We start from the raw sequence: 24,077 nt of genomic DNA on the forward strand, positions 1-24,077 counted from the left end.
AATTACTGTTGTGAAGTACAAAAATGGAACAATTTACAGACCTGAATGTCAAGGACTCTACTCGTTTACGTCAACATTTACATATTTCTTTTGTTCTTTATGTACATTGCAGCCATAGGAAAAATAATTCTATGATTTTTAAGATGGAAGAGTTTGACTCCAGTAGTGCCGCTGTGAACCAGGTAATGGCTACCAATTGCATTTTAGCTACTAAAGAGTTACTTTGTCCTTAATCGTGGGCAAGCAGCCTTTAGATGCAAATGCAGAACGGGTTAAAACAATTACTGAAGTCATTTACATAATAGCAATAGCAAGTTTATTTCTATAAAACAAGGAACAGCCATAATGAATGATTAAGTGATAGTTTAAAGTATATATAACATTGTAATTAAACAGAAATTAATATTTTAAAAGATAAGGAATATAATTTAAAGTACATAAAATAAAGACTGTAAAAATATTGTAGCTTAATCATAGGCACACGCCTGCATTTCTCTTTTTTTTTTACATTTGTTGCACATTCTGGCAGTTTGTTGCAGTTGCATGCAGAATAACAGCTACATAGGCATACAGCCAATGGTGGAACTAATTGAAATGTAATCTATTTATTTTGTGTTTTCAATTTCACATGATGTTTTCACATGACTGTGGGAGATGTTTTTTAGTTTTATAGACGATTGTGACCTGTTGCCTTTACGGAAAGTGTTTATTCAGTGTTTGTACAGTTTAATATGTTCTTTTATTTTATTTTTCAAGTTTCGCAAAGTTGCCAGTGGGCAAAATGCTCTCTCAGTCCCCAGCAGGAGGACTGTGTCCGTCTTGGACTCGTTTACTACTGGCGTATTAGTAAAGATTGTCAGTGTGCAGTCACAAATGTTAATATGAAATTTACTTTATTTTACTGACAGATGTAGATTCTGGTTGAATATTTATCTGTTATTTTTAACTGTTACCAAACTGTAACCCAAACGCATATATATATATATATATATATATATATATATATATATATATATATATATATATATATATATATATATATATATATATATATATATATATATATATATATATATATATATATATGTAAATGCTGACATCTATCTATCAAAAAAATGGACATTAATATATCTGACTAAATGTCCTTCAAACTAAAGAATTTCAATGCTTTCATTTCAAGGACTTAACAGTGTGTGTAACACTGCGTCCAAGTTCACCGTCACTATGTGTACATTGCAGAACATTCTTATCTAATCTCACAGCATTCAAGTCATATCCATATTTCAGACTATCAAGCACAAAATCCAGCAGTGTTTGTATGCAGATAAATTACTATATGGTTTATATTACCTCAAGAAAAACATAAATATATGTATGATTAGATGATGTTGATTTGAAGCAAGAATCTTGCAAAATCTGCACAGCTATAGTAGAGTTATTTCATTCCTTCCATCGGCAGGTGTGTCCTCCATCAAACCCTTGTTTCCCTCCTCTTCTCTCACCCCCTTGAAGTGCACTCAATCTTTCGACCTGATGAAAGGAATGAGTGTCAGTAAAAGAAAGAAGAGAAAACATGACGAATCAGAAAGCGCACAAAGAACCAAACACAAACAGGGAAAGGGAACGCGTTAATCACCTCTTTCAAACACCTAAAAGTCTCACCTTTGTTTCTATCCAAAGTAAAGCAGAGAAGGACCAAAAGAAACTAACACAGACACCCTGTGTGATCTCCAAAATAAGAAATTTAAATGCTCACTGACTGTCTGATAAGACCAAAGTGCAAAGTCAAACAATTTAAACAGCAAATCGAGTTAATGAACATTCAGAGGAGGATGTTGTGGATAAAAAAGTTATCTCAATCAAAGGCAGCGATCATAGCAGGAGCTGACTATAAAGATAGACGGCCTGTAGAGGGGGAGAAAAGAGCCATTATCTTTTTTTTTTTTTTTTTTTTTTCTCCAAATTCAAAAGCACACTATCTTGAGTTTTAGTCTTGCCTGAGTGTTTGCCCACATAAGCTCAGTGGGATCACCCTCTCCGTTTGTTCATGGCAACACTGCACCAATGTAAAGTAGCCCCAAAATCTTGGCCGGAGGCCCGTCTGAATTTTAAGCGACCTATTTGCCCACTTGTGTGTCCCTGCACATCTCCCTTCTCCTCGCTCCGTCAGACCTCTAGGGCTCGCTTATGTAAGAGGACAGACGCATATCAAGGGCCTCCTTTCACTGAGGCCCTGGGACAATATTTCTTATTTCCCATCTGGCAGGACAAACCCGCCCCCTGACACCTCCTCGCTCTATATAAGACAGCAAAAGGGCCAGATGATAAGAACCTGGTCTCAAGACAAGCCTGGCCATGCGGTGTAAAGTCCTCGCCTATGTCGTCCTCCTGACTCTCATAAAGCATGGTGAGTATTGTGTCATTACACTCTCAGGCCGGTTACAAAGACTGCATTGATGTTTCTTCGCCTAATGAGCTGAACAGGTGAAATTATAGATATTGATACTGAGCTGTTTGACATTTCTCTGAATTTGAAGGCTTGTAACAGGAGTGTTGAACAGTTCCCAATGCAAAGCATTAGTTTGTGTAGATCCTTGTTTACTTGGTGGGAGTTAGAATAAGTGTAAAAGTACAGATGTTGATCATATTCAGACGTGTCAATGTCAACATTTACTTGACCTTTTATTTTGGGTTGATTCATGGTATCAACCCAATATCAAGTATCTGAACATTATGTGTAGTGTAGAAGGTCTGAGCAACATGACAACGCATAAAGTAAATGGGACTGTTTTATACTCGTATTAAATTTACAAGATAACCATAAATGTAATTCATTGTTGCAATGTCAGTGCTTTTATCCATGTTGTCCAGCCCCACAGTGTAATAATTCACATGCGCTGAAAAATGACAAAAGCTAAGTAATTATTTAGAAGTGAAATCCTTGTTTACATACAAGTTGGCACACTTCTCTGTCTACCTTACCTATGCTGTCATGTCTAGGTGATTTGGGATATGATCATTACCATGGTTGCAAGCAGTGACAAATATATATTCGGTATATGTGTTGCTTCGTTGGTGGATTAGCATGATGTTTGACAATTTGTACTTTTGTAGCCAAAAATACGCACCAAAGCAGAGCATTGGTCACGTCTTTATTAAAAAAATCTCATTATTGTCTTTTCTGTCAACCTGCTGTAGTCGGCACATCTATCACACTTAACAAGAGGTGCAACATAAACACTTCACACTGAATAAAGCTTTCCATTGCTTGCCTCTATACCTGCCCACAAGTATTTATTGTACTAGTTACTAATTAAGCTGATTGGTTGGCCAGACGGGACTCAAAGGCTTTATATTTACTCTGATTGAAGGAGGTATACTGAGTATACTGAGTTTACTGATTTACGGTTAGGGATGAAAAGAAAGAATGCAGCGGAAAATTTCATGAAACTCAAAGCCCTGACAGATAGTTCCTTATCACTTTCAGGTTTTTGACATGTTAAAAAAACAAACTTGAGAAGGCTACATTTTGCCCAATCTCAAGCATGTATTTTTCTAATGGCAGATATTAAGCGATTGAATAAAAAAAAGAATGGGCTTAAAGGGAGCTATAGCCTTGTGGGTAATTACATTACATGGTGGTACTGTAGGTTTATGTCTTTTGTGATAAAACACTGGAATGTTTGTTATCCGTTTAACACACAGTAGTGTAAGTAAACACAGAAGTTTCATAGAGTCAGCTAAAGGACCCAGTAATGGTATTAAAACAGCAATATCTATCTAAAGGTTTGCTCACAGTAGCTACTGATCACAGCAGACCAAGTAAGACTGTGGAAGCAAATTCTTGAGTTTATTTAACCGAATCAAGGTGGTTTTTATTTCTTATGGATTCAAACTTTCATTTGTAAGAGGATTAAAGCGTCATTTCTACTTTCAAAAGACAGTGTCGCATGTTAGCTTGACTCGGGTCATAAAATATCTTAGGAAACAATTAATAAAATACATTTAGATTAAAACTGCAGTTGAAGATCATTAACCAAATATTATAGGCACATTTCACTAAAAGGTCTCATCAGTAATCTCACAGACATCAGTAATCCCCCCCCCCATGTGTTGCAGTAAGAAGCATCAATGCGCTTCTTATTTCCTCTCCCTCTAAACTGTCTTTCTCTGCCCACAGTGTCTCCAAGTGAAATACAGGCCGGCCCAAATACAAATGCAACCCTCCCCTGCAATGTGACGCTCCCGCTCCCTGTAAACGAGTCTCTCCTCGAAGTCAACTGGATAAGTAACGGCTCCGACATCGCCTCATTCAGAGAAGCAGCGACGCACATAAAGGAAGGCCTCAGTTGGGACAGCAGCAATTTCGTCAACGGGGACTTTTCGCTGACGGTCCTCAGAGCCGATCTCGACCTGCAGGGGGTGTATGAATGCACGGTCAGCTACAACTCCACAACGCTGCACTCCAACATTACATTTAGCATCCTCGGTATGTCTTTGTGCAGTTGTTGAGGTTTGATTTGCACATTTAGGTTCACATTTCAACATAAAAGCAGGTACAAAGCTCAACCTTTCCCCCTCAATTTAATTTGTGTCCTCTTTTAGCTTCCCCCACTCTGTCAGTCCCTCAGCAGTGGGTGGTGTTGGAAACAGAGAGCCAGCTTAAATGCCATGCAGACGGTTTCTACCCTCCTCCTGTCTCTTTCTCCTGGACCAGAGATGGGCAGGTGGTTCAACCTCCCTATGATGTTGAAGGTGAACAGACTCCAGATGGGTACTACATGGCTGTGGGCAACATGACCCTCTACCCTTCCCGCGAGGACCAGAATGTGACCTTCGGCTGCAAAGTGTCGCACAAAGGCAGCAATCGAGACCTGGATTTCCAACTCAATATCACGTGTGAGTGACGCAAAGACACCGCATGACTTTGAACACAATCACTCATCACATTTTTATGTAGCGCCAGAATAGCTACTTTCGTCAACCTTTTCTTTACAAACGGTGTCAACAACTGCATGAAGCCAAATATTTTTAACGTTTTCTTTGTCACTCCTCAGACACTCCTTCTGTTAGACTTTCCGCCGTGCCTTCGCGCCCCGGGAACACTCCTCTCACTCTTTACTGTGATGTGGAGAGTTTCTACCCAGAGGAAATATCTGTGTCCTGGCTTCAAAACGGCACGGCCCTCCCTCAGCCCCCCGCCACTGAGCAGAACCCAGATGGGACCTACAGAACCAGACACTATTATACGTTGAGCCCTGAGCAGAGGGAGCGAGGTGGGAAGGTGGAGTGTGCAGTAAACCAACCTGGGGTAGTGCAACCAGTCAGTGGCTCAGAGCGTCTGGAGAAACTGGACCCCCAAGGTATATGTTTGACAAGACAAGGTTTTCTAAGAGATGACTCCGGGTACAATTCACACCTCTTTTACAATATTTTTTTCACTTTGAATGATGGTTTGATGGATAAATTCCTGAAAATCAGATGCTGGAACTGCAAAAACAAACAAAAAAAAAGTCTGTCACATTGTTGTGCTGCGTGTGGAAGCGGCATCATTATTAGTAACTTGTTTGTCCTGTTCTTGATCCTTGCAAGCTATACTTAAATTTACATTTTTCACACTCTGTTCCCTCTCAGATGAGACTCCGGTGTTGACGAAATCAGCCAAAGCATCTGTGGCGATGATGTGTATCTCTATTGTGCTGGTCTTCCTGCTCTGCTTTGGCTTTTCTTGGAGGAGAAGGGATGGTGAGTCAGCGGGCATACATGCATGCCACTGTGACCCCTTAAAGGAAGCAAAGTCTTCTCGTGACCCTCGACACAAGTTATGCCGTAGTATCGACAGAGATTGTTTTTACTTGTTCTGGTTTTATTTGAAGGCTTTTTAGAGGCCCAGAGAGGAAAAATATATTTGAATTCAATTCTTCACAAAGGAAAGTGTTCAATGATTGAAAAATATAAAGAAACTTTGGGATAACAAAATCATGTTGTGACCACTCAAATTTATCTTTGGACTCCGTGTGGGGTCTTCACCCACACATTCCATAAGATCTACAGATATGTAAAACACAAGTGAATAAAGTTACTAAAAAAAGGACCGGCCGATGCAATGTCTTAAGAACTTGAAACCGCAACGCTTCTGTCCTTTTTATTGAAGTGTCGCATTACTATCAATTACCATCTTAAGTACAGACACAATGGGTTGAGCACTTGAACCAGCAGGTTGTGAGGAATTCGTTCACTGGATTAAAATGCTGTCGGAAATGTTGTCCTCAGGCCACCCTTCTTCCCTTTTGTCTCACTGACTCGTTGATCTCCATTCTTTCTCCCCTCACTCAGAGAAACAGAAGTCTTTGAACGTGTCAGGGATCATCCTCCCGCCACGCGTGATTGTAGGTCACAAGGGCAGAGTGACCGTGAGCATTGAGGGCAGGAGGGTGGACCGAGTCCAGACTGCATGGTTCCTCGATGACACCCCGATCTCTGACACTTCTCTCACAGGTAGGAGAGCTGGACACATCCACATAACCAGCAGTTTGCTGGGGAACGCGTCTTTGACCCGTCTGACAAAGTTTGACAGCATGAGTTTGTGACCCAACTCTGACCCAGCTCTTCTGCCACAGAACTAGATTATGAATTCTAGTGGAGATCACAAAGTTTGTATATGATCACTGTCAGACTGTGGGAAAAGATCATTTTTCCAACCTTAAAGAAATAGTTAACATTTTGGGAAATATGTCTTTTCGCTGTCTTTAAAATATCTTTTATTTGTATTGCAACTACCCCTAAAACACACCATGTTTTCTCTTTCACACTTAATTCTGCTAACAATTTACAATCTTACACACATAGGAACCTCCAAAGCTAACTTTAACTGCCTCTATAACCCCCTAACTACCATCCATCTGCCCTACGGTCTAACTCTCACCTCCCCAGCGTCGGAGAACGGTCCTCTGCTGCCTTCCAGAGGCGAGATGGGTTACTACAAGCTGCACACTCAAGGCCCGCTGCACTCCTCTGGAAGTGGCACTCAACAGCTGATCTCCTCGCTCACCTTCATTCCCCGGATTTCAGTCCACAAGGCAGCGGTGTTTAAGTGCCAGGTGTCCTACATGGGCAAAGATAAGATCGTGGTGGAGAGGGTGTCTGAGAAGTTTACGATCCTGTGTAAGAAGAGATCTTCACTTATCCACTTTTCCTCTGTTTTTTTTTATCATTCCCACAATTTAAGAAATAGACATTTTTTTTAAATGTTGTCTTTTAGCTGCTCCAGAAGTGTCAGAAATCCAGCTGGCAGAGACTCCAAGTAACTCTGGTAAGGCAGACAGATTATCGTTCAGCTGTAGTTCAATACATTATGAAAAACATTGATTGTGAGAGGCTACATCCACGCAATTTCTGTCTGCCAGATGTCATCAGCATGACTGTCCGGGCATCACATTTCCATCCGGATGTCATAACCTTCCGCTGGTTCTGCCAGGGGAGTGAGCTGAGCCCTGTGGCCTCCCAGGCCTCGTCCTCCCCTCGACCCGATTCTGAAGGCTTCTTTGCAGCCTCCAGCCAGTGTAAACTGCCCCGCAGTGAACTGGAAAGGGGAGGCACTAAGGTGTGGGTCAGTGTCCACCACATTGCCCTGAAGCAGCCGGTCACCCGCGAGACCAGGGGTAAGAAAAAGGGAGGGGGGGGGGGGGCATGCAAATGAATGATTTGTTAAAAAATGAAAGCTTGAATTTCCACTTTATCCCAAATAGGATTCATCAATAGGCCGTGTGTGTCCGAAATCGTTGGCTCCGGGTCTTCCCCAGGGCAGACTTTGACCCTCGGATGTGAAATCACAGATTTCTACCCTCCGAACATAAGAGTCACCTGGCTGAGGCTCCGAGAGGGGGAGCAAGATGACCGAGAGGAGGAGGTGATAGAGGGAGAAGAGATGTGGGGCCCCGTACAGACTCATCCCAGACTCTTCAGGGCAACAGCCACTCTGAAGAGAGAGGCAACAAATCAGGAGAAAAGGGAGAGAGGAGGAGGAATTATTTGTAGAGTGGAGCACTGCTCCCTCCAGGAGCCTGTTGAGAAACACTGGAGAAACATTGACATCGGTATGAATCATTATAGGCGCAACAGCTTTTGGATGTTATCTTTATAATATGGAGGATATTCCTACAATATCTTAACTTATGGAAAATGTATTCCTTTGCATTCACTTGCTCTTCCTGTTTTTCGTTCAGTTGCTCCCTCCATTCCTCCATCGCTCTCAGTCTGTTGGAGCAGTGAAGGGGTCGGTGTGTTCTCCCTCCTGTTGAAGGGAGGTTACCCTAAGGTGAAATTACTCTGGGCGGCGGGAGGACCCACTCTCTCACCATTGGTTTCCAACGAGACAGAGGAGATAGGAGATGACGGACAGAGGGAGCTGAAAAGTGTGTGTGCCCTGGAGAGGTCCACAAGCCTGCCAAGTCAGACAAGCAAACAGCCGGAGAGACGGAAGAATGGACATGCAATAAGTACTGGTCATTGCCGTATCTACATACGTCTTGTTTTAAATAATGGCAGTTCAGAGGAGCTTTTCTTTCCGTTCCACTAGCCTAAACCTCACAGCGTACTTTCTGAAAGTTTGTAATATAACAATGTTACACATCAAAAGGAGCTCACTGTACATCAGTATACTACTAACAGTTGTGTAATGTCTTCTGTTGCTCTGGAGGACCGACCTTAAAGTCGTGGGTTATTTGTGGCTTGGGTTTGGAGTCTACACGTTTTTTTAATGGGAAGTCTGGGTGTTGGGTTTAAAAGACACGGGTATTTACCTGGTAGGGAGCGTGCTATGAAACATGCTATTTCTGTTGCATTGTGGGAACTGTAGGAGCCAGCATGTACATACTGGAGTTTGAGCCGTAATAGTATGCATTGAGTTTAACCATTATTTTGTTTGTCTCAAGACTTTCTATTAAAGTGCAACACTAAACCACTGCAGTACCCCTTTATGAATGTTTCAGGAAAGTAGATTTGTTTTATTCAGCCCTTATTATTTCTCCTCCAGCAGTTTCCTTGAACTTATCAGGTTGGCAAAAAAAGTTGCATTATAAGTTGAAACTTAATGCTCCTCCTCGACACTGTTTTTACAAGTTAGTTGGTGTTGCACACCTCACACTGTAGCCACAGGGGTATGATATGAAGACAGCTTAATCCAAATTACATCATGCAAACTGGCCAGTGCAGTATTCCTATTTCTTCATTTGTTACTGCTCTCCTGTTACAGAAACTAAAGCTGCCGTCACGGACCCAGACACTGACGGAATAGAATACATTGATGGAGATGATAACGACATTGACAGAGACGAGGAAACCAAGTCAGAAGTGGATGAGGACGAGGACAGCGACAAAGAAGGAGAGGAAGACCCGGGAGGACTGCACATCAACAGAGTCAACTTGAGGAAGGGCCCCAGAGAAAATGAGAGGCTGCGTTTGAGAGTCTGCGTGGAGATCACACACACTGCACTCAAGCTTCCTGTTTATCGAACCTGGACAGGTGAGACCCGGCAAACAATAAACATACATGTACATGCACACATTACGGAGTCGAAATCATGAAAGACCCTCGCGAGAGCCAGGAGGTCTCACTGGTTGAGGGGAAGATTACCGATATGGCAGCTGTCATTTTGCTGAACAGACAAAAAGTAAATGTGACACTCAACAGGAAGTTTGTTAATGTGTTTTTTTTTTACTTTATATTGTGTCCTCTTTCAGAGCCCAATGAGGAAATTTCATCTTCCGCATGAAAACCTTGATGTGTGCAAGAGTCCCTCTATTTCATATATGCCGTATAATACATCTAATATATGTCTTTATAGTAGATGAGGAGTAGTCACGTTTTTAGGATATCCAATTGTTTTTGATGATGTGGTTTTGCATCCAACTTTTTACTGTATTTATTACCTTATATTTTTAATCTGTCATTACTATTTTTTCCAAATTCATGATATTTACAAATGTTAATATTTTTGTACAAAGAATTTTACAATTATAATCCAGGTTTGTGGATTTCTTTTTTTAAAAATCTGCTTTGGTAAATAAAATCCAATTACATTTTTTTTGGAGAGATGTGTCTTTTTGTCTGTCATTTTCTTTGTCAGAGAAAATTAGTCAACATTGTTCCTGCAGTTCTCTTCTGCTCAGTGTTTTGATATCTGTTCAACCGCTGAGATGAGTTCTCATTTTAGAATCATACTTCTGTTTTTTTCCATTTGCTGTTGCACTCTGACCACAGTTGAGTGTCACTTCACTGTGCTGAGCAGAGAAGGTGATGCGTGGTTGAACTGAGTAATTTAAGTTGTTTAGTTTAAAACCACCATGGCTGTCGACAGCATGAAACAAACGTGTTGTTAAAAATAAATAAAACATCTAAATATCCATTAAGACAGAATCTCTTAATTGTAGAATCTATGTATTTTTTGCAGAAGAGTGACAACAAGTGGCAATAATGGTTAATGCTTGAAGTGTACTTGTGAAAAGAGTACTCCTCCGATTTAGCTTTGCAATCCCATAACATATAGGACTATTAATGGACAGTTAAAAAATTATCAAAATTGATGCAGAATCAGAGATATCGTCTTTTTAATCTTCCTTGTCATATTAGACTTTATCGGATGTTGCACAGCTCGGCCACAAAATGCTTTATACAACTGTTTCCACATAAGCAGCAGTGTCACCTGTATGCAGACTTTTGACAGATGGCACAAGTAAGTCAGCAAACTGACTTGTAATGTCAAGACACGCATGCAGCAATATAAGTTTGCCATTGAAGTCTAACATCATGGTCATGCCAGGCCAGGTACGGTGGTCGCAGCAAAACCTCTCAGTGTATTGAGCTAAAAAAAAACGGTGTTTTAGTGCTTCTTCAACTTTTCATTTGTACAAGAATGTGTTACTTAAAAAAAAAAAATGCAAGTCTGCTTCAAGCGCATCCTTAGGGTTTAAAGTGCTGTGTGCAGTATCTCCAATTTAACTTAAACACCAGCCAAACAAATGCAACCCAGTCTGTTATGTGCAATTTAGGCTTGAGGGACTTCATAACAAGCGAGGTTGGCAAAGATTAACATGCGTTTGTTAATTGAGCGACGGTGGCCATAACAGTTATGGAGACATGTTCTCAGAAGCTCAGTGTCACACATCAACTCACAAACCATCACGCACACTTTTGCGGCCTGAAGCTCGACGTGCACATCCGCAAACAGTGCAGCACGTACGTATGCGACTCGGCTGTGTTAATCACACTCTTCCTCATAATGATGCACCGGACATTTGTCTGTATGAGGAACTAGGCGCGACTTTATCAGCGGAGTTGCCCGTCGCTGGTCGGGTTTCGGATGGAGCTTGCTGCAGAGTTTTTTATGGAAAAGTAAACTGCCAGGGTCGGTTAGAATTAGCCAGCGTGGTCACACCTAGAATACATAAAGTCAGATGGTCAGAGAGGCAACGAGGAGCAAGTTTTGAAGATGGACCCGGACGGTCCCCCCAGGACTTTCTGGACAGTTTGGGTGAGCCGCTGCGTCATCTATAACCAAACGTGTTTTTAGATAACGGCTTTAATTTTAATGTTAAACGCAGTGAAATGTGGATGGAAAGTCTCCCTCCTCCTGTGTGCGTACCCACCCCTCCCTCCCTCTCACTCACTCACTCACTCACTCACTCACTCACACACACACACACACACACACACACACACTAGGCTCGCTCTCTATCAAATGTAAGTTTGCTTCATTGGCAAGATCACAATAAGGAAAGAAGAACATTGTGTGGGGTTGGATACCCAAACATTACACCACTATTGTGCTTTCCGCAATATTTTTAGATTTGGCTGCATGAATTTGTCGGTTACAATGTTTTTTGTTATTTCATAATTATCTAAAAATGTTTCAAAACTTTCCTGGGTGGAAATAACTCTAATTTTTCAGGTAAAATAAAGACACATTTCCGAGTTTAGTTAATATTTTTGGGCTGAGTTGTCATTCACCGATTATTGGACACTTTACTTGTCATATATGCTGATTTGCAAACTAGAGAGATTGCACTTTTTTTCAAGTTCAGCTGATCTACACTAGTTATTTTCATGTATCTTTCATTTATTATTTGGTGGTTTAGCAATTCAACACTGTCTGTACTTTGCCTATAATTAGTGCGAAATTACACAGTTCTCATATATTTTTAGGAATATATGGACCCCATTTAGCCACAAGAGTATTAGTGAGCTACTGATGTTGGACAATAGGACGTGGCTCGCAGACAGTGTTTCACTAGACCTTTTTCACAATAGACATTTTCAACAGCAGGAAAAAAACAGATGTAACTGAAAACATTAATGATGGCTGTGTTGCATTTAGGGGTTTGAGTTTCATGGCCCTGCTATTATTGCAGGCTGGTTCACTTAAAAGGCTTCCTGGGATGCTTAAAGCTGCAATCAATGTTTATATAATAACAGTGGATCAAATAATTATATTTACTGAGAAAGGTGCTGCTTGTAGTGAAAAACCACACAGCTATTTATTACCCAACTCTGCAGTTCCTCTCAGCTCAAAGGAACGTTTTAGCTTTTTTCGGCTCATTGTTTTGGTTTTGCAGCCACACCTTTGAAACTAGGTCCAGCATCAAACCACAGACAAAGTTATCAACTATAGCTGCTGAACATATTGCTGCATTGAGTAATGAAAGAGCAGATATGAAAGATTTGGAGGAGAGCAAAAGAGAGCTAAAAGGAAAGTAAATATTGAACTTACATTCATCGGGTTGCTTGAAACATGACACCAATAAACGCCACAGTCTCAGAGGTGTTGGACGGGGTTGTGGGCAGGCCAGTCAAGATCTTTCACATCAAACTCACAAAACCATTTGTGGATTTTGCTTTGTTTATGTAGGCGTTGTCATGTTGAAACAGGAAAGGGCCTTCCCCAAAGTGTCGCTGCAAAGCTGGAAGGACACTATTGTGTAAATAGCCTTGTATGCTGACTGTATGCTGATGAAGATTTCTCTTAGGGGGCCTGTCCAAAAGCATAAAACACAGCCTCATGCCACAAGTATAGGAAGCTATGTGAACAGGGGTATCCCTATACTTTTGGCAATGTAGTTTAAGTACATCATTAGAAACTTTGTAAGACAACAAGTGCATGTGGTACACATGAAGTAAAATATGTTGATTAGTCAATAACATGAATAAATCAAAAGGTCTCACTTCTTTCTCTCCATCTTGTTCTTAGTACTATATAACCGGAGCTGTGACGAGATTCTTCAGACCAGAGCCCACTAACATCTCCAGCAACGACACAAACTCCATCCAGGAAACCTCAGTTGACAGCGAGCCCGCTAACCTTGGTCCCCCAGAGGGTGAGGCTAGCGGAAGGGGGGTCGATGAGGAACAGCCTCTTGCGACAGACTCTCTGCTGAGCTCTTCTAGGCCACTTGTTGCCTGGGAACTTTGCACCACAGACATCGACTTAGGAGCTGATGAAGAAAGCATGCAATACAAAACCCAGCTGAGCGAAGGCAGCCAGAGAAAAGCATCTGAGAAAGGTGAGAACACGAGAGAGGAACAGTGCCCCCAAGTGGGAAATGATGATGCAGGGCTGCTGGTCGCAAAAGATGACAAACAAGAAGAAAACGGAGATCAAAAATTGAGCACTGGCGGGAGAGATGAGACGCCGGATAATGGTGCATTTGAAGAGCATGCAAACACCAGGTCACTAAAACTCACAGGTGATGAAATGAGTGAAGACATGGAGGAAAGTGGGAGAAAAGCTGGTGCTGAGGAGGAGACTAAGAGGGCAATGACACCGGAGGATCCTCAAAACATGGGTGAAACCATGAGAAACGTAAAGGAAGCAGAAAATGAAATGCAGCGTGAAGATGAAAAAGATTTACAGGCCGAAGACATTGAGGTACAATTGCGTCCGATCACAGATTTGAGTGTAGAAGAAGAAGATAACGTGCACATAGAAGAGGCAAAGATGCAGAAGAACGAGGCAGATTCAACGGTGACGCAAGAGGAAGTGGAAAATGGTGATGGTGTACCAGAGCTGGCCTGTGAAAACAAGAACAAGTCTGATGAGGGAGCAAAGCAATATAAAAGTCAGCTGTCCGTCTGTGAGGAGTTGTCAGATGCCGACAGAGATTTCAAGGGAGACCCAGGCTTTACTTCACAGCATGTTGAATTACAAATGGCCTACGACAAAAGTGGCATTGAGTCTGAGGATCAGTCGTTTGTTGTCGAGGAAGAGCATGTGATGGCTCATAGAAGTGAGAGGGATAATGTTGAGGATGCAGAGGAGGAGGACGAGGAGGACGAGGAGGAGGAGGAGGAGGAGGAGGAGGAGGGTGCTGTCATTGAGAAAGAAAATGTGAATGAGGACGCAAACAACCAGACAATAGATGAAGCGCCGGAGCAGGAGGACGGCATCAAAACAGTTCCCGAAGAAAGTCAAGAAGTGAGAAATGATGATGCAGGGCTGCTGGTCGCAAAAGAAGACAAACAAGAAGAAAACGGAGATCAAAAATTGAGCACTGGCGGGAGAGATGAGACGCCGGATAATAGTGCGTTTGAAGAACATGCAAACACCAGGTCACTAAAACTCACAGGTGATGAAATGAGTGAAGACATGGAGGAAAGTGGGAGAAAAGCTGGTGCTGAGGAGGAGACTAAGAGGGCAATGACACCGGAGGATCCTCAAAACATGGGTGAAACCATGAGAAACGTAAAGGAAGCAGAAAATGAAATGCAGCGTGAAGATGAAAAAGATTTACAGGCCGAAGACGTTGAGGTAAAATTGCATCTGATCACAGATTTGAGTGTTGAAGAAGAAGATAACGTGCACATAGAAGAGGCAAAGATGCAGAGGAACGAGGCAGATTCAATGGTGACTCATGAGGAAGTGGGAAATGGTGATGGTGTACCAGAGCTGGCCTGCAAAGATGAGAACAAGTCTGATGAGGGAGCAAAGCAATATAAAAGTCAGCTGTCCGTCTGTGAGGAGTTGTCAGATGACGACAGAGATTTCAAGGGAGACCCAGGCTTTACTTCACAGCATGTTGAATTACAAATGGCCTACGACAAAAGTGGCATTGAGTCTGAGGATCAGTCGTTTGTTGTCGCGCAAGAGCATGTGATGGCTCATAGAAGTGAGAGGGATAATGTTGAGGATGCAGAGGAGGAGGACGAGGAGGACGAGGAGGAGGAGGAGGAGGAGGAGGACGAGGAGGGTGCTGTCATTGAGAAAGAAAATGTGAATGAGGACGCAAACAACCAGACAATAGATGAAGCGCCGGAGCAGGAGGACGGCATCAAAACAGTTCCCGAAGAAAGTCAAGAAGTGGGAAATGATGATGCAGGGCTGCTGGTCGCAAAAGAAGACAAACAAGAAGAAAACGGAGATCAAAAATTGAGCACTGGCGGGAGAGATGAGACGCCGGATAACAGTGCGTTTGAAGAACATGCAAACACAAGGTCACTAAAACTCACAGGTGATGAAATGAGTGAAGACATGGAGGAAAGTGGGAGAAAAGCTGGTGCTGAGGAGGAGACTAAGAGGGCAATGACACCGGAGGATCCTCAAAACATGGGTGAAACCATGAGAAACGTAAAGGAAGCAGAAAATGAAATGCAGCGTGAAGATGAAAAAGATTTACAGGCCGAAGACGTTGAGGTAAAATTGCATCTGATCACAGATTTGAGTGTTGAAGAAGAAGATAACGTGCACATAGAAGAGGCAAAGATGCAGAGGAACGAGGCAGATTCAATGGTGACTCATGAGGAAGTGGGAAATGGTGATGGTGTACCAGAGCTGGCCTGCAAAGATGAGAACAAGTCTGATGAGGGAGCAAAGCAATATAAAAGTCAGCTGTCCGTCTGTGAGGAGTTGTCAGATGACGACAGAGATTTCAAGGGAGACCCAGGCTTTACTTCACAGCATGTTGAATTACAAATGGCCTACGACAAAAGTGGCATTGAGTCTGAGGATCAGTCGTTTGTTGTCGCGCAAGAGCATGTGATGGCTCATAGAAGTGAGAGGGATAATGTTGAGGATGCAGAGGAGGAGGACGAGGAGGACGAGGAGGAGGAGGAGGAGGAGGAGGACGAGGAGGGTGCTGTCATTGAGAAAGAAAATGTGAATGAGGACGCAAACAACCAGACAATAGATGAAGCGCCGGAGCAGGAGGACGGCATCAAAACAGTTCCCGAAGAAAGTCAAGAAGTGGGAAATGATGATGCAGGGCTGCTGGTCGCAAAAGAAGACAAACAAGAAGAAAACGGAGATCAAAAATTGAGCACTGGCGGGAGAGATGAGACGCCGGATAACAGTGCGTTTGAAGAACATGCAAACACAAGGTCACTAAAACTCACAGGTGATGAAATGAGTGAAGACATGGAGGAAAGTGGGAGAAAAGCTGGTGCTGAGGAGGAGACTAAGAGGGCAATGACACCGGAGGATCCTCAAAACATGGGTGAAACCATGAGAAACATAAAGAAAGCAGAAAATGAAATGCAGCGTGAAGATGAAAAAGATTTACAGGCCGAAGACATTGAGGTACAATTGCGTCCGATCACAGATTTGAGTGTAGAAGAAGAAGATAACGTGCACATAGAAGAGGCAAAGATGCAGAAGAACAAGGCAGATTCAACGGTGACGCAAGAGGAAGTGGAAAACGGTGATGGTGTACCAGAGCTGGCCTGTGAAAACAAGAACAAGTCTGATGAGGGAGCAAAGCAATATAAAAGTCAGCTGTCCGTCTGTGAGGAGTTGTCAGATGCCGACAGAGATTTCAAGGGAGACCCAGGCTTTACTTCACAGCATGTTGAATTACAAATGGCCTACGACAAAAGTGGCATTGAGTCTGAGGATCAGTCGTTTGTTGTCGAGCAAGAGCATGTGATGGCTCATAGAAGTGAGAGGGATAATGTTGAGGATGCAGAGGAGGAGGATGAGGAGGAGGAGGAGGAGGAGGAGGAGGAGGAGGAGGAGGAGGAGGAGGGTGCTGTCATTGAGAAAGAAAATGTGAATGAGGACGCAAACAACCAGACAATAGATGAAGCGCCGGAGCAGGAGGACGGCATCAAAACAGTTCCCGAAGAAAGTCAAGAAGTGGGAAATGATGATGCAGGGCTGCTGGTCGCAAAAGAAGACAAACAAGAAGAAAACGGAGATCAAAAATTGAGCACTGGCGGGAGAGATGAGACGCCGGATAATAGTGCGTTTGAAGAGCATGCAAACACCAGGTCACTAAAACTCACAGGTGATGAAATGAGTGAAGACATGGAGGAAAGTGGGAGAAAAGCTGGTGCTGAGGAGGAGACTAAGAGGGCAATGACACCGGAGGATCCTCAAAACATGGGTGAAACCATGAGAAACGTAAAGGAAGCAGAAAATGAAATGCAGCGTGAAGATGAAAAAGATTTACAGGCCGAAGACGTTGAGGTAAAATTGCATCTGATCACAGATTTGAGTGTAGAAGAAGAAGATAACGTGCACATAGAAGAGGCAAAGATGCAGAGGAACGAGGCAGATTCAACGGTGACTCATGAGGAAGTGGGAAATGGTGATGGTGTACCAGAGCTGGCCTGCAAAGATGAGAACAAGTCTGATGAGGGAGCAAAGCAATATAAAAGTCAGCTCTCCATCTGTGAGGAGTTGTCAGATGACGACAGAGATTTGAAGGGAGACCCAGGCTTTACTTCACAGCATGTTGAATTACAAATGGCCCACGACAAAAGTGGCATTGAGTCTGAGGATCAGTCGTTTGTTGTCGCGCAAGAGCATGTGATGGCTCATAGAAGTGAGAGGGATAATGTTGAGGATGCAGAGGAGGAGGACGAGGAGGAGGAGGAGGAGGAGGAGGAGGAGGACGAGGAGGGTGCTGTCATTGAGAAAGAAAATGTGAATGAGGACGCAAACAACCAGACAATAGATGAAGCGCCGGAGCAGGAGGACGGCATCAAAACAGTTCCCGAAGAAAGTCAAGAAGTGGGAAATGATGATGCAGGGCTGCTGGTCGCAAAAGAAGACAAACAAGAAGAAAACGGAGATCAAAAATTGAGCACTGGCGGGAGAGATGAGACGCCGGATAACAGTGCGTTTGAAGAACATGCAAACACAAGGTCACTAAAACTCACAGGTGATGAAATGAGTGAAGACATGGAGGAAAGTGGGAGAAAAGCTGGTGCTGAGGAGGAGACTAAGAGGGCAATGACACCGGAGGATCCTCAAAACATGGGTGAAACCATGAGAAACGTAAAGGAAGCAGAAAATGAAATGCAGCGTGAAGATGAAAAAGATTTACAGGCCGAAGACATTGAGGTACAATTGCGTCCGATCACAGATTTGAGTGTAGAAGAAGAAGATAACGTGCACATAGAAGAGGCAAAGATGCAGAAGAACGAGGCAGATTCAACGGTGACGCAAGAGGAAGTGGAAAATGGTGATGGTGTACCAGAGCTGGCCTGTGAAAACAAGAACAAGTCTGATGAGGGAGCAAAGCAATATAAAAGTCAGCTGTCCGTCTGTGAGGAGTTGTCAGATGCCGACAGAGATTTCAAGGGAGACCCAGGCTTTACTTCACAGCATGTTGAATTACAAATGGCCTACGACAAAAGTGGCATTGAGTCTGAGGATCAGTCGTTTGTTGTCGAGCAAGAGCATGTGATGGCTCATAGAAGTGAGAGGGATAATGTTGAGGATGCAGAGGAGGAGGATGAGGAGGAGGAGGAGGAGGAGGAGGACGAGGACGAGGAGGGTGCTGTCATTGAGAAAGAAAATGTGAATGAGGACGCAAACAACCAGACAATAGATGAAGCGCCGGAGCAGGAGGACGGCATCAAAACAGTTCCCGAAGAAAGTCAAGAAGTGGGAAATGATGATGCAGGGCTGCTGGTCGCAAAAGAAGACAAACAAGAAGAAAACGGAGATCAAAAATTGAGCACTGGCGGGAGAGATGAGACGCCGGATAACAGTGCGTTTGAAGAACATGCAAACACCAGGTCACTAAAACTCACAGGTGATGAAATGAGTGAAGACATGGAGGAAAGTGGGAGAAAAGCTGGTGCTGAGGAGGAGACTAAGAGGGCAATGACACCGGAGGATCCTCAAAACATGGGTGAAACCATGAGAAACGTAAAGGAAGCAGAAAATGAAATGCAGCGTGAAGATGAAAAAGATTTACAGGCCGAAGACGTTGAGGTAAAATTGCATCTGATCACAGATTTGAGTGTAGAAGAAGAAGATAACGTGCACATAGAAGAGGCAAAGATGCAGAGGAACAAGGCAGATTCAACGGTGACTCATGAGGAAGTGGGAAATGGTGATGGTGTACCAGAGCTGGCCTGCAAAGATGAGAACAAGTCTGATGAGGGAGCAAAGCAATATAAAAGTCAGCTCTCCATCTGTGAGGAGTTGTCAGATGCCGACAGAGATTTCAAGGGAGACCCAGGCTTTACTTCACAGCATGTTGAATTACAAATGGCCTACGACAAAAGTGGCATTGAGTCTGAGGATCAGTCGTTTGTTGTCGAGCAAGAGCATGTGATGGCTCATAGAAGTGAGAGGGATAATGTTGAGGATGCAGAGGAGGAGGAGGACGAGGAGGATGAGGAGGAGGACGAGGAGGACGAGGAGGAGGAGGAGGAGGAGGAGGAGGGTGCTGTCATTGAGAAAGAAAATGTGAATGAGGACGCAAACAACCAGACAATAGATGAAGCGCCGGAGCAAGAGGACGGCATCAAAACAGTTCCCGAAGAAAGTCAAGAAGTGGGAAATGATGATGCAGGGCTGCTGGTCGCAAAAGAAGACAAACAAGCATGTGAGCATGTGATGGCTCATAGAAGTGAGAGTGATAATGTTGAGGATGCAAAAGAGGAGGAGGAGGAGGACGAGGAGGAGGACGAGGAGGAGGACGAGGAGGAGGACGAGGACGAGGACGAGGAGGATGCTGTCATTGGGGAAGATATTGAGAATGAGCAAACAAACAACCAGACAATAGATGAAGCGCCGGAGCAGGAGGACACCATCAAAACAGTTGCAGAAGAAAGTCAAGAAGAAGACATTTTAACTCAAAATGTTACATGCAGCGAAGAAGTCCTGCAGAATGCTAAAACAGAGCTGCGCACAGCTGAATACCCAGATGCGGGACAAGTGGATGTGGTTAAGGACGCTGATGTGCAAACCAAAACAAGAGAGGTAGTTGATGACGAGACAGAAAGCCATAGCATGGTGATTAAGGAAACACCTGACGTGACAACGACACACATTTCAGTAGATGAGGGACTTTTTGAGAAAGATCAAGAAGAAGAGGAGAGGCTCTTCCGTGAAGTAGACAACGAAGAAAGTGCCATGGAAAAAGCAGGTACAATGACCTCAGTTGCGGTAAAACCTGAAGGCGAGACGCGACAGGAAATGAGTGGAGCGTTTAAAAATATTCGCCTGGGGATATGTGAAGGCCGGCTTGTTGTCTCGCAGGAGCTAAACTTTCCAACTTATGAGGAAACACAAGAGGGAGTTCCTGAGTACAACAATGTGCCTGGGCCAGATGACAATACAACACAAAGGTTCCTGGAGGAAGGAGATTGCGAGGAAATCCAGGGCAGCCAATTACCAGAAGAGGTGGAGAGCAAAGAGCCGGAGAGCCTTCAAAACAGTGGCTGTGGAACCGGTGCTGACTATTTACTGGTGACGGAGCATATGGAAGAGGAGCAAGAAAGCACGCGAGATGTTAAGAACAGCTTTGATGCTGGATTGCCTCAAGAAACAGAGAAACTACTTGCCGAAGCAGTAACTCAAGAATCAGGACATTTATTTGAGGAAGAGGAAGGAGAACTACTGGCTGACTCAATGAAGACGGGCATCGAACAATTTGAGTCAGACGTTGGCTTTACAGAAGAGATCGATAAGGCGGCAAAAGAGCCGCAAGATGGGTCTGAAGAGATTTTGGTTGAATATGACATCAACGAAGGGTTATGTGATTCCAAAGTAGCTGATGCTGCTGGAGGTGGCAGTGAGACGACAGGAGCTTTAACAGCAGAGGAAACGTTCCTCAGGGCTGAAGGACAGAAGATGACAGAGACAAGCTTCCTTCAGGAATCCGTAGATGCCCTGAGCTCAGAGCAAAACAGTGACATGACTCCTAGTTTACTGGAAGACATAACTGAATCTGGATTCCTCAGACGGCACGATGAGACCGAGACTAAACTACTAGAAGATGTAGAAATGCCAGATGCAGGGATAGGTGTGGAAGAAACGGGTTGTGAAGTTGAGCAGTTTGCACCAGAAGATGAAATGCAGAGCAAAAATGAGATGGAGATTTTATATCTGCAGGTAGTGGGACTGGCAGAATCTGGATTGTCTCCACCAGTTGGGTCACTGGAGACGAGAAATCAACAGTCAGACGAAGCACTTGAGATGAGCGATGAGATGTTAACAGACTCTGAATCGGCTGATGAATCAAAGACAGTAGAGTCTGGATTTTTGGACCAGTCTCTCGGTGAATGGGGAGCTCATAACAGTGGAACTCAGCTACTGATATCAACTAGCAGCGGGTCATTTCAAGGCATATATGACACGTTGGCTATTGTGTCAGAATCAGCAGACATCTCTGAATTATCTACCCAACAACCTAACTCTGAATCTCAGGATATATTGATGGAGGAAGCAGCTGAGACCGAGCAATGGTATCTGAAACAGAAGGAATCATTCGCTGAGTCAGGATTTCACCCTGATTCAGGAGTCCCGTCACCAGAGGCCAGACATCAGGAATCAGATAAATCACCTGAAAAAACAGACGAAGAAGAGGTTGAATCAGCGGAGACTGAAACTGGATCAGAGAAAGAGATCGATGCTGAGGTATCCGACCGGAAAGACACTGAAGAAGCAGAAGCTAAGCCACCGACAGAAATGAGTTCTCTATTCGAGGTCGAGAAAACAAAAGCTGAAGATGAGCCTCTTGAGGTGACTGCGTCTGACTCTCCGGATGAAATCAAACACACAGAATCAGGACGATCTAGATCCGCCTCAGAGGCGTCGTCAGAGGATGAGATCGTGTTGACGGAATCTGGTTCACAAGGCGACACCTGCACTGAATCCGAGAGGAAGTTGCCCTCAGTGGACGAACCACAGCCCGGGTGGTCAGAAGATGTTGCTGAATCATTACTTGGGCTAAACAGGGCTGACGTGGCAGGACAGCCAACGACAAAGTCTGAAGATCAGATGGAGGTATTGCTTCTAAAATAACATATTTAACCGTATAAAAACATCTTATTAAATCATGAATGAAACCAGGCAGTATTCATAACATATAAAGATGGTGGGAATTGAGTTGTGTTTGTAATTGCAGGTGGACAGCTCTGCGCTTGACTTCACTGCGCAAAGGTCGAGAATTTCTGTTAAAAACCCTCGTGTAAGGCCACCCAAAGATCCCCGCTCCCTTCTACATATGCCCTCATTGGATCCCACACCCTCTCCACATCTGTCTGCCAAAGTCCCCGCAGGTGTGCCTTTGGGAGGCTTGGGCTTTCGAGTAAAACTGCCTGGTAGGTCACTTTATGATGAATGGAAAGCCAGTACCTTGAGCCTTTTATGTCCAATTATTTTTAATCTGTAAAGGATGTCACACTTTTTTTTGTTTTAGGGCTTGGCGCAGGATTTCCTGTTTTAAAAAAGACACAACGGGTGGTGAGAGATGAAAGTAGTCCAAACACCCTCTCACAGGTATTGTTAATAATCTTCGAATATCACTTTTCTCTTATGTTGAGGGGTATATACATTATTAAAATATAACAATATCAACAGGAGACAAAGCCAGAGGAGAGGAGTGACACTCACACCCAGGATGAGGCACAACACAAACCTAAATGGATGCCACCAAGACATCCAGGGTAAAAAAACAGTCTATGAGTATTGACATCATAATATTCAACACAAAATAGGCATCTTGTGCTCAGACATTTTCTGATTCTTAGTTTTCTCCTGTGTCCCCAGGTTTGGAAACCCACTTATGTCCGAGCTGAAGACCAAACTAAAGAAAACCACAAAAGAGTGAGAAGATGAATTGTGATGCTTTGTATGAATTTAAATATATTATGCAAATTGTTTTATTTTTCGTGTATTTATGAAACTGAACACAGTGATGAAATGTCCATTAAGTCAATTATTTGCGCTATGTTTTGTAATAAAGTTTAACTGAAAAAAGAAGTGGAATTTATTTATACACAGTGCATGAACATGTGCATGAAGTGGGGACGTTGCTGTGTTTTCAGCAGACATAAGTCTCAAATCTCTCTCAGGTGCAAAAGGACAAAATAAACTATTAAAGTCCACATTGATGCTGGTTGTGTTGTTGACTGAGTGCTGGTGGAAGACCAGAACTCAGTCAGGACCAAGACCTCACGCCACACGAACAGCTTCTTCCCGTCCGCAGTCGGGCTCATTAACGGAGCCCGGGTCCCCCACTGACTCTGTCATCCCCAGGACAATTTCCTTCCCTCCCTACTACTCCCCTGCACATCCCTTCATATTTAAATACACTTGTCACTTTTACATTACACTTGTTTACAGTTCTGTTATCTGTTTGTCGTGCACTTTATTTTATATTCTTTTAAATTCTATTGTAAATTTTAATATGTCTCTATTTCTTGCACTGTTGATTGTTCAATGTCATTGTCTAATGTTATGCACCACCTGCCATGACAAATTCCTTGTATGTCACATACATTGGCAATAAACGGTTCTGATTCTGATTCGGAAAACACAGACAGTTTGAATGTGCTCAGAACCTCCTGGACATGTTTCAAAACTATACTATGTATTTATTTATTTATTATAAATTCATTTGGGAATTCACTACAATAGTTAGGTTTTTTTTAACCTTTCAGGGTAAATAAATAACATGAATGTATTTAATCTTAAAATGTAGTTTTATCCTGACAGTAGATGGCAGTACTGCTCCATCGTATGGACATCCCTCTCTCTTAACTTAAACTCACGAAGAAGAAGCCTTCAGCTGTGATTGGTTAGAATGATCCAATAAGTGTGAGGAAAGCTGGTGACGTTGTTTGA

At 43.2% G+C, this 24,077-nt stretch overlaps 2 protein-coding genes across 2 annotated transcripts; both read left to right on the plus strand.

Moving 5' to 3' along the window:
• Positions 1–1,141: 1,141 nt before the first annotated feature.
• Positions 1,142–9,773, plus strand: LOC142951283 (uncharacterized). Its single transcript, XM_076092780.1, has 11 exons — positions 1,142–2,407; positions 4,181–4,489; positions 4,606–4,899; positions 5,058–5,363; positions 5,635–5,745; positions 6,337–6,498; positions 6,934–7,164; positions 7,344–7,661; positions 7,749–8,096; positions 9,254–9,523; positions 9,742–9,773. The coding sequence occupies exons 1-11, from the start codon at positions 2,356–2,358 to the stop codon at positions 9,771–9,773; spliced, it is 2,433 nt and encodes an 810-aa protein (XP_075948895.1). The 5' UTR covers positions 1,142–2,355.
• A 1,624-nt stretch (positions 9,774–11,397) lies between these two features.
• On the plus strand, positions 11,398–23,232 carry LOC142951824 (uncharacterized). The gene is made up of 6 exons (XM_076093650.1): positions 11,398–11,531; positions 13,245–22,235; positions 22,357–22,552; positions 22,651–22,730; positions 22,812–22,897; positions 23,001–23,232. Exons 1-6 carry the CDS (start codon positions 11,490–11,492, stop codon positions 23,059–23,061), a joined length of 9,456 nt encoding a protein of 3,151 aa, XP_075949765.1. The 5' UTR covers positions 11,398–11,489; the 3' UTR covers positions 23,062–23,232.
• Positions 23,233–24,077: the final 845 nt, after the last annotated feature.

The sequence above is a fragment of the Anarhichas minor genome, unplaced genomic scaffold (assembly GCF_050575085.1).
Source record: "Anarhichas minor isolate MPS153535 unplaced genomic scaffold, ASM5057508v1 ptg000017l, whole genome shotgun sequence".
Taxonomy (NCBI): Eukaryota; Metazoa; Chordata; class Actinopteri; order Perciformes; family Anarhichadidae; genus Anarhichas; species Anarhichas minor.